This window comes from Anopheles coluzzii, chromosome 3 (assembly GCF_943734685.1).
Source record: "Anopheles coluzzii chromosome 3, AcolN3, whole genome shotgun sequence".
In the NCBI taxonomy this organism is placed as follows: Eukaryota; Metazoa; Arthropoda; class Insecta; order Diptera; family Culicidae; genus Anopheles; species Anopheles coluzzii.
The window spans coordinates 5,289,092-5,299,824 of NC_064671.1; the positions used below are offsets into that span (position 1 = coordinate 5,289,092).

At 51.8% G+C, this 10,733-nt stretch overlaps 3 protein-coding genes across 3 annotated transcripts; 1 reads left to right on the forward strand and 2 right to left on the reverse strand.

Annotated features, from left to right (window-relative positions):
• Positions 1–1,436: 1,436 nt before the first annotated feature.
• Positions 1,437–2,835, reverse strand: LOC120959829 (TBP-related factor). Its single transcript, XM_040383504.2, has 3 exons — positions 2,590–2,835; positions 2,419–2,498; positions 1,437–2,143 (listed from the first exon to the last, which is right to left on the reverse strand). Exons 1-3 carry the CDS (start codon positions 2,677–2,679, stop codon positions 1,624–1,626), a joined length of 690 nt encoding a protein of 229 aa, XP_040239438.1. The 5' UTR covers positions 2,680–2,835; the 3' UTR covers positions 1,437–1,623.
• Positions 2,836–3,087: 252 nt separating this feature from the next.
• LOC120959826 (endoplasmic reticulum transmembrane helix translocase) lies at positions 3,088–8,496 on the forward strand. Its single transcript, XM_040383502.2, has 4 exons — positions 3,088–6,456; positions 6,534–6,873; positions 6,943–7,219; positions 7,520–8,496. Exons 1-4 carry the CDS (start codon positions 3,591–3,593, stop codon positions 7,634–7,636), a joined length of 3,600 nt encoding a protein of 1,199 aa, XP_040239436.2. The 5' UTR covers positions 3,088–3,590; the 3' UTR covers positions 7,637–8,496.
• A 47-nt stretch (positions 8,497–8,543) lies between these two features.
• LOC120959827 (mitochondrial-processing peptidase subunit alpha) lies at positions 8,544–10,713 on the reverse strand. The gene is made up of 3 exons (XM_040383503.2): positions 10,550–10,713; positions 9,015–10,414; positions 8,544–8,948 (listed from the first exon to the last, which is right to left on the reverse strand). Exons 1-3 carry the CDS (start codon positions 10,603–10,605, stop codon positions 8,776–8,778), a joined length of 1,629 nt encoding a protein of 542 aa, XP_040239437.1. The 5' UTR covers positions 10,606–10,713; the 3' UTR covers positions 8,544–8,775.
• Between the last annotated feature and the right edge of the window lie 20 nt (positions 10,714–10,733).

The window sequence follows — 10,733 nt, forward strand, 5'->3', positions numbered from 1 at the left end:
CCCAATTCCTCGTCATTCGCTCAACATAATAGCTATTCAATCATACTCGGTGTGCCGTTGATGAGGAAGGAATGCGAATTTAATGCGCTTCCCACTTCCCAATTGCACTCAAATGCCATTTCCCTTGTGGGGTTTAGCGGTAGAAATTATTCTGCAGTTTATGCTGTCGCCGATGCAGCTAGCTAGGATGGGACAGCTTAGCTGGGTTGGGGCGGTTCGTTCAACGACCTGGAACGAGGAAACTGCACAACGGAGGAACCGCTTCCAGAACGGAACCAATGACACCGGGGAGAGGGGTGGGCAACTTCCACCCCGGTCGCAGTTGTGCAATATTTATTAACAAGTCGCGGTGGGTTGAATTGATTTTTTGCCATTCTCTGCTTGCCGTCAGCGTCACTCCTAGGGGCAGTTCGGCAAGGGGATACACAGGGGATCTATTTTTAAGCAGTCACGGTTTGAAGACGCTCGCTTTTACTGCTCCTTTGGCACCACATTTAGGACACATTCCAAAAATCGAATCAATGGACCACCATCCCATTTGCACACACCACCAGCAGCAGCAACGAAAAGCTCGCCGATCGCATAAGATATGAACTCAACACACCGTCAGTCGGATTCGTTCGGGTTGCAGTTGGCAAACACTTGGTCACCGCAGCTTCGAGCGTCTCTGTATGCTCTTTCGAGTGCGTGTGTGTATTCTTCCATTCTAAAATGGATGGCAGTCGTCCCCGGCCAACGACAGTAGCCTTCTTCCTTCGTCCTGTAGAATCGGTAGGAAAAAAACGACAGAAATCACAGCATGAGCTCATGTTCCGTGCTATTCTACTTTCGGGTTCCTTTCTCTCTCTCCCTCTTACTATCCTTCCTTTGCCACCCAACCATCCAGCCGATGATCATTGCATAGCAATGATGGCAAATGCTCTTGGTGACAAAACTTTTGCGTCAGTCAACTGCACGACTTCAGACTTCCAGGAGCCGTGATGGTGTAGCCCTTTCCCTCTCCCATACTCGGGGGTAGGAATTTTATACACTCTCGCGCCACATCGCTGTTGCTGGCCGGCGTGTGGCGTCTTGCACAGCATAATCCACGCCACACACACACACACACACACATGTGCACTCGCACACATAAGGGACACGTACACGCAAAACGATGGGGGACATAACGAATTCATTCAACTTCCGCGCGTCGCCAAAATGGAATTGATTTCCGAGGGTTGCTTTCCACCAGTGCTGGGGTTTCTGTTTTTGCGACGGGACTTGGGGGTCGGAATGAATTGATTTGTCGTTACGAAAAGCTCACAACTTATTAGAACCACTTATTCGCTTATTTATGGGTTATTATTATCAGAGGAAATGCTTCAATGAGGGATGAATTACTAATTATTTTCGGCTTTTTTACAGTGTTGGTCCTTCGACCATGGTGCATTACGACGTTAAATAAGAGTATATTTTATTTTAATATGTATATGCAATCAAAAAAACGTTACAATTGAGTTTAACTTATTAGCAAATAGTTCAAAATTAAAAAGTGCACCAAATGCGTTTCCTTCCCTAACTGTGGCTCTGTGAGAAGCTCAAAACAACAAAATGCACACCTGCCTGTGGTTGACGGGGGGAAATCTAGTTCTTGCGGAAGCTTTGCAAGATTGGGTAAATGTTTTCTAAGCTTTCGTGAATCTCTCGCTGATTTTTAGCACCGGTAAAAACGATCTTGCCATTCACGAATATTAACAGCACGACGCGCGGTTTCACCATCCGATAGATAAGCCCAGGGAACAGTTCCGGCTCGTACGAGCTGAACTGCCCGTGCACCTGGTTAAGGTTTTCCAGCCGGATGGGAAATCGCAGGTCCGCCGTCGCTACCAGATTCTGTACCTTAAAGTCTAGGAATTTGACGTCGAACCCGAGCTTCTGGATGATGCGGACAAACTTGCGCAGCCCGAGATGAGCCTGCTGCTCGTTCTTCGCCCCGGTGCAGATGACTTTGCCGGAGCGGAACACCAGTGCGGTGCAGCGTGGGTCCCGTATCCGCATGACGACACCGTGAAATCGGGACGGGTTGTACTCCGAGTTGCGCGTGCGGAAATTGATCGTTTTTAGGTTTAGCTCGCAGCCCACACTGACCGTCGCGACACAGTTTCTGTTTAGGGGTGGGGTGGGATTTTAATATCATATCAGGTTTATTTGGAGAGGAGTTTACGTGTAGTGAAGGTATTGCAAAACGGAGATAAATTGGAAAGGGATCCATAGAAAAGGAAGCATTATGGCTGCTGTTCATGGGAAATGGTTAGAGTTATGTGTTTAACACATGGTTTTGTGATTGAAGATGTTAGAAATATCTTAAAAATGCTCACAAAACAGTGTAAAACGATTTTATAACTATTAGTACTTCAGCAAAGTAACCAGAAATATTACCTTACAAGCACCGAGTTGATTGCTTCCTGCGGTCCAGTGGGTACGGGAGTTTGCATCTGTATGCCCGCTTGTGGAGGTTGCTGCAAATTAAACGACAGATGCAGATTATAAATGCTCGAAGGAAAAACCATTCAATTTTGGAGTGTTTTTCACTCAGAACATGCCACTTACTTTCACTGTCTGCCCGATTGATGTGCCAGCCTGGCGTGGTGCCGAGCTGAGCAGCATCTTCAGCGGAGATTCGGGTGCCGATTTATCCATTTCCGATTGGTAGAATACTCCGGCCAGTTTTCCGCAAGCTCGATACCACCTGTTTTCTTTTATTGCACTAAATTATTAGCAACATTTAACCGGCGAGCGTACAAAACGAACGCACGCACGGTTTTTTTGCTGTGGTTTGTTTATGTCGTAGAGAAGAAAACAACTCCAAACGTCAATCATGCAGCGGTGTCTACACGTGCATTGGCGGGAAGTGGATAATGTTGTGGAAATGTGTGCAATTCTTTTTCCTGAAAAAATTGAAAAATTTAGCTCTTTTGTCGAAATATGATAAATCCTTGCTTTAAGTATTCATTAAATTACGAATTCTTTCACATTTTCATAAATGAGCGCTTCTACAACTGTCAAATTCATGGCACCGTGTAACTGCACATTAACATCACCAACTGTCAAAGGAAGAAAAGCAACAAAAAGAAAACTTGTGACGAGTTTACTGCCACGACGATTTCTTCTCGGTGAAAAATCCGTGCTTTCCGGTATTTACCATCGGAAAAGCTTACCGCCGTGCATTTTCGTTTGTGTCTGGCAGCTGGCACTACTGTTGTGTTCGTCGTTTCAATCCGCACAGGACTGCACACCCGTTTCCCGGCCGGGCAATCACGTGTCGGGTAGTTGGCAGCAGCAGCGATTCTCCCGGGAGTCCGGCGTACAGCGATGGTTCGGTTTTAGGGTTTTTTTTATCGTATGTGCGTGCGTGTGTGATTTCGACTCCCCACCGTCGGAGCAAATCCTTCAAAACGTCGAGGTTGTGACAAAAGTATTCATTTCCCCTCAAACCCACCGTGTTAGCACCGGTTGGCGGACGGGGCTAGTTTCTTAAGGCGAAGGTGTCCGCACCATCTGAAGGAAATCTCACCTGCCAAAACCCACGGAAGGACCACGTCACGTCCACCATGGGTACCGGAACGAAGCGTCTAACAGCCGACAGCGGCTCGCTGGATGAGCTGGTCCAGTATGCAACGATACACATCCCGCTGCCGGTGGTGCTGAGCGGTGCCGTGATGCCGTTCATGGTCGTGTACGCACTCTGGCTGTACCTGTGGGTGTTTGTTTACGGAATCGAGGAGTACCAGGATGCCGGGCTGCTGTTTCTTGCCGGCATTGGCTTCACGCAGATCTTCGTGTGTCTGTGCTGCTTCTGGAGCGTGCACGTGCAAACATTCCTCAACTGCCGCCGAACGAAAGTGCCGTGTGCCGGAGCGGTCGTGAAGGTTGTGCCGACCGAAAACAATGGCTCCTCGGAGTTGGTGCGCATTCGCCAGACGAAGGCGGAAGGAGATGCGAAGCTGGACGGCGAACTCACGTACTGGTTTTTGTTTCAAAAAACCAAATACATCTGGGACCCGAACAAGGCCCAGTTCCGGAGCGTCGAGTTTCCCATCCACAAGACGTACGAGGAGTACTTCGAGTCGAAGGGCCACCTGGACGATGCGGACGTAACGCTCGCGCAAGCCACCTACGGCGACAACGAGATGGAGATGGTGGTGCCGGAATTTCTCGAACTGTTCAAGGAGCGTGCCACGGCACCGTTCTTCGTGTTTCAGATATTCTCCGTGCTGCTGTGGTGCCTGGACGAGTACATGTACTACTCGCTGTTCACCCTCTGCATGCTCGTCATCTTCGAGTGTGTGCTGGTGCAGCAGCAGCTCCGCAGCCTGTCGGAGATCCGCAAGATGGGCAACAAACCGTACCAGATCAACGTGTTCCGCAACCGGCGCTGGCGTCCGATCAGCTCCGCCAAGCTGGTGCCGGGCGATCTCGTGTCGGTAACGCGCTCGCAGGACGAAAACATTGTACCGTGCGATCTGCTGCTCATACGCGGCTCGTGCATCGTGGACGAAAGCATGCTTACCGGCGAGTCGGTGCCGCAGATGAAGGAATCGCTCGAGAACAACACGGACGAGCACGATAAGGTGCTCGACATCGAGGCGGACGGCAAGCTGCACGTGCTGTTCCGCGGTACGAAGGTCGTACAACATTCCGCCCCGAGCAAGGGTGCGATGCGCTCGCCGGACAATGGGTGCATCGGGTACGTGCTGCGCACGGGTTTCAACACATCCCAGGGCAAGCTGCTGCGCACGATTCTGTTCGGTGTGAAGCGCGTCACCGAGAACAATCTCGAAACGTTCGCGTTCATTCTGTTCCTGCTCGTGTTTGCGGTTGCCGCCGCCACGTACGTATGGATCAAGGGGACGGAGGATCCGGAGCGCAACCGGTACAAGCTGTTCCTGGAGTGTACGCTCATCCTTACGTCGATCATTCCACCGGATCTACCGATTGAACTGTCGCTAGCGGTCAACACGTCCCTGCTACAGCTGTCCAAGGTGTACGTGTACTGTACGGAGCCGTTCCGCATGCCGTTTGCCGGCAAGGTGCAGATTTGCTGCTTCGACAAGACGGGAACGTTGACGAGCGACAACCTGCTGGTGGAAGGTGTTGCCGGTCTCAAGCAGGACACCTCGATCGTACCGATCGGTGAGATTCCGGAAGCGACGGCCCACGTGCTCGGATCTTGCCATTCGCTCGTACAGCTCGACGAAGGCCTGGTGGGTGATCCGCTTGAGAAAGCCACGCTGACGGCGATCGATTGGAACCTTACGAAGGGCGACTCGTGCGTGCCAAAGCGTGGCAAGTTCAAAGCGCTACGAATCTACCATCGGTTTCACTTTTCCTCCTCCCTGAAGCGTATGTCGGTGCTGGCCGGCTATCTGATGCCGTTCTCGAACGAAACGTGCTACATCGGCACGGTAAAGGGAGCGCCGGAAGTGATCGTGAAGATGCTAAAGACCGTCCCCGAGCATTACGAGCGTACGTATCTGGAGTATTCGCGCCGTGGTGCCCGCGTGCTTGCGCTCGGCTACAAGAGCTTCGGCACGCTGGACAACAACACCGTGCGGGAGCTGAAGCGCGATGATGTGGAGCGTGATCTTGAGTTTGCAGGATTCATCATCATCTCCTGCCCGCTGAAGCCGGACTCGAAGTACGCGATCAAGGAAATCATACAAGCGTCGCACAAGGTGATGATGATCACGGGGGACAATCCGCTGACGGCGTGTCACGTCGCGAAGGAGCTTCGATTCAGCCGGAGAACGATCGTCATTCTTACGCCACCGGAAGAGCTTAACGGAAGCACGACGGGCGCGGGCGAATGGCACTGGGAGTCAATCAACCGGGAGCTACGACTGCCGCTAGATTCACGAACGGTTAAGGAGCTGTACAAAGAGTACGACTTTTGCATAACCGGCGAAGGGCTGCAGTATCTCGGTCGCGAACGTCACGCGTACCTGCAGCAGCTCATACCGTACGCGACGGTGTTTGCGCGCTTTGCCCCGAAGCAGAAAGAGTACGTGCTAACGACGCTGAAAAAGCTAGGCTACTATACGCTCATGTGTGGCGACGGAACGAACGATGTGGGAGCGCTCAAGCACGCGCACGTCGGCGTGTCCCTGTTGAGCCACATGCCCTCGCGCTCGGAGCGCAAGCAGCAGCGCGAGCAGCAGGAGGAGAAGGAAGAGAAAAAGAAGGCACTGAAAGCGAGCGGGCCGAATGCGGGAGCGATCGAGGATGGTAGCAATAATCGGCGGCAGCTAACACCGCGCGAACGGGCGATAATGCGTGCGCGGGAAAATCAGAGCGCGGCGCAGGAACGGCTGCAGAAGGCGCTGAAGGAGATGGACGAGGAGCAGGTGCAGATAGTGAAGCTGGGCGATGCGAGTATTGCGGCACCGTTCACGAGCAGGCTGACATCGATCAATTGCGGTAAGTGCGGATGGTAGTAGAATGGCATGGCAAAAATGTGCGTTTTTTTTTTTAATACAAAAATTACTCCCTTCCAGTGTGTCACATCATCAAGCAGGGACGATGCACGTTGGTGACGACGTTGCAGATGTTCAAAATCCTTGCACTGAACGCGCTCATCTCCGCCTACTGCCAGTCGGTGCTGTACATCGACGGTGTGAAGCATAGCGACGCTCAGCTCACCCTGCACGGCCTGCTGACGGCGGCCTGTTTTCTGTTCATCACCCGGTCAAAGCCGCTGAAGGTGCTGTCGAAACAAGCGCCCCTGCCAAACATCTTCAATCTGTACTCGGTGACGACGATTCTGGCCCAGTTTGCGGTCCACTTCTCTGCCTTGATCTACATGGTGCACGAAGCCAATGCGCGAACACCTCCACGGTAAGTTTCTGTGCAATAGATGTCCTTTACAGATTCTAATTAATGATTTATGTATTGTTCTCTCCACAGGGAAGGAAAGGTGAAGCTAAACGTGGACCTAGCACCGGACGAGAAGCAAGAGTTTGAGCCGAACATCGTCAACAGCACGGTGTACATTATCGGCATCGCGATGCAGATCGCTACCGTAGCGGTCAACTACAAGGGCCATCCGTTTATGGAGAGCTTGCGCGAGAATCGTTTGCTGTCGTACGCGATCTTTAGCTCGAGCGCAATCGTGTTCTGCCTGGCGTTGGGCATTGTGCCCGATCTGCTCGAGATGTTTGAAGTGATTGACTTTGATGCCGATGTGAGTGCTTTTAACCCCTGCAGTACAGGGCTTTCCAAGCCAAGCTTTCGAATGTGCACATCATTATGCATCACCTGCAAGATGTTTTTCAACAGCTCTCAAATCGGTGTACTCAACTGTCAAATTCAATCCTGCTTGCTGGCGTGTTGAAAATCCCAAAAATACAACATTTGACATCTGTTGAAAAACATCTTGCAATCAATGAAAAATGTTGTACACATTGGAAATTGAATCGCTGGAAAACCGTGTAATTCTTTTTGGGACTGCATTTTTAACTGATTGTCGTCTTTTTTCTTCCAGTTCCGGCGGATACTCGTTGGCGTGCTGATAGCGGATATGGTGCTGGCGTACCTAGTCGATCGCGTTTGCTCGTTTCTGTTTGGTGAAACGCGTGGAAAGACGGACATTATTACTTAATGCGCTTGCCGTTGCGGGTAAATAAGATATGGCGGCAATTGGGGAGGCAGGATGGATCGACGACCATTCAAAACATCTCCTGCCCCCCCCCCACCTCATGCCAAGAGGTTGCACAAGAGTTCACAGCAAATACTGCGCACCACCCGATCGTTGAAGAGCAGAGTTTGATTTTGCAGCCAGGTTTAAACAACATTGGTTTCGATGTTGAAGAATCGTTCGTTAATATGTCACGAGAACGGTCGGGAAGGAGAGCAATACGGAGCTAGAATTCGAATCGAATTGCAATGTAGGTAAGACAGCTCCCGGGGCACATTAGAATAGTTTACTTTAGTTGCATTTACGTACCCCTTCTAAGCTGCTTGTTGGTGTCACGTGGGTTTAAACGTTTTAAGTGATTTGTTTTATTTCTCCATTGAATCCATTTAATTGTCGAAACTAGACTGCATCCAATCATTGCGGGAGTGTTTGGAGTGAAAAAAGGGGTTCTTCTCTATTCACAAGCCAAACCGCGGAACCATTTTCAATCATCATCGGGAATGTGTGGCGAGGGGTTTAATTCATTAAATTATTCTTGAGGCCAAGACGAGCTTCGGGATCGTGTCGTATGTGTTTGACCGGTTAGAATTGTGTGCAGGGAAGAACAAACAAAAAAAGACTTATCCAACATCCCATTGCGTGAACGGTATCGAATTCAATGATTAGGGGACGCAAACGGAGACTCGGTCAAGGGAGCTAGTAGTGAAAATGATAAGCTAATGATAAAACAAACGATACAAAGTTGTGCTCCGTTTTCTTGCAGTGTGTGTGTAAGTTGAGCGGAACGAAGGGACGCGACAAAATAGACACAAATTCCAAAAATAGATCATTTCTTCTTTGCTTTACGAGAAAAAAAACAAACACACAGACATTAGATTATCACGACATGACCCATACAAACGCACACTTCCTCAGTGTCGCTGTCTGTAAGGATACGGTATATTTTCAAATCTTGATTCTGAATCTGTTGTTTCAACCGAAAAAACGCATCGCAAACTCTAGCTAAAATCATAAAGGCTGGAAAATACAGAAAGTTGCAGTTTGGTGGTGAGTCTAAGATTTGCCTAAACGATGATGGAGAGATGTCGCTTGGAGAAGGCTATCTATCGAAACAGCGTCAACCGCCGATTGCCCGGAAACCGTCCCTCGTTTGCCAGTGCCGAATGGATGTCCTTCACCTCCGGAATGCCCTTAATCTCACCGCGGGCGGCCAGTGCCGGTGCAGAGGAAAGCATCTTGCGCGCAACGTTCTGTACGTCTTCTGCGGTGATTTTCTCTGCAAAGAACAACACACAGTTAGGTATCCTGTTCATAGGGTAAAAACTTGGGGTTTGCTGCTTACCAATTTCCTGTATGAAATGTTCCGGTCGACGACGCTCTCCGGTCGCTAGTACCTGCCGGCCAATATCCTCAAACACGACCGGTCGCGCCTCCAGGTTCATCAGCAGCATCGACTGCAGTTGCGTTTTCGCACGCCGCAGCTCCTGATCGCCAGGCCGGGACTGCATCGTGAACAGTTCGCGGGTAATGACCTCCACCAGGCTGCGCACGTGCGTCGGCGGTGCGGTCGCGTGGATGCAGAACAGTCCCGTGTCACCGTAAGCGTGGTTGTACGCGGTCGCACTGTACATCCAGTGGTACCGGTTCAGCACGTTCGTGTAGAGCCGCGTGTACATGCCCTTGCCGGGACCACCGGCCGAGAACGAACCGCCGCCTCCCATCATCATGTTCAGCACGCAGGCGGCAATGAAATCTTTGTCCTGATGCGAGCAACCCTTCAGCCCAATCACGACGTGTGCCAACTCGGGCAGTCCTACCGCCGCGTACACCGGGATGGCACATTCTTCCAGCTTCGATCCGCCGGTATACTGCGCGATGGATGTGTCCACGCTCTTCGGGTTGGACGAACGGCTCTTTTCATTTTCCCACGTGGCCGACCCCTGCACGAAGTAACGCTCAGCCAGCCGGACAAGCTCATCGTGCGGCACACCGACGCCGGCCAGCACCATCCGCTCCGGGGTGTGATGGAGTCGCAAGTACGACAGCAGCGTATCACGATCAATCTTGGGCACGTTGTCGGAAGGGCACAGCTTGGGAAAGCCGAGCGTATTATCGCGGTAAGCGGCCGCGTGCACCATATCCATCACGATCGGTTCCTGTTCCGGGCGCATTCCGAGCGTCTCCAGATCGAACTGTACCGCCTGCCGGGCCAGCTCCACCTCATCCATCGAGAGCTGCGGCCGCAGCACCACCTCGGACAGGATGCGCGTCACCGACTCCAGCCCCCGGCTGTCCGCGCTGGCCGCGTACACGAACGTATCGCGCGTGCTCTGGCAGTCGCAAATGCCGCCGTGCCGTTCAAGCTCCCGGAAGATTACATCACGCTCCCCGTACTCGGAGGTTGACTGAAAGGCGAGCTTCTCCAGGAAGTGGGAAATGCCGCTCGGGAAGGCGAGCTCGTACCGCGGCCCCGAGTCAATCACCACACCGACGGTGCAAAACTGTCCGAAGCGGTTCTCCGACGCCACGCGCAGCCCATTGCTGAGCCGTGTGACTTGCGTTACGTTCTTCTGATCACCCGGCCGGGCGTACTGTACCGGTGGCAGGTCGGGAATGGGCTGCGATAGGGGCGGGAGTGGCGTGACGATGTCTTTCGACGGCACGTTCACCGTCGTGCCGGCCGGGTCGCTTGCCCGGCCGCCCGCCGTTTCGCTCGCAAACGTTCGCCACTGTGAAGCGATGCTGTGCGGGGGAAAAAAAGGAAGCAGAAAACATTATCGCATCATGCAGCCCAGGTGAAGTGAGTTTGGAATTCCCCTGCCCCACACACACACACACACCGACTGTGGGGACGGACGGTGTTGTCGGTTACGTTACCATTTGTTCAGCAGTAGCCGTTTGCCAAGCGCACGCAGATTGTACGGAAGAACCATTTTCCGGCTGTTGCTGTTGCGACCGTTCGGTAGGGTGATGTATTTTCACCGCAATTAGTAGCACAATTGCACGGTCGATAACGTGCGCAACTTCTGGACTTTGTTTTGCAATTTCAAGTGCTGAAGTC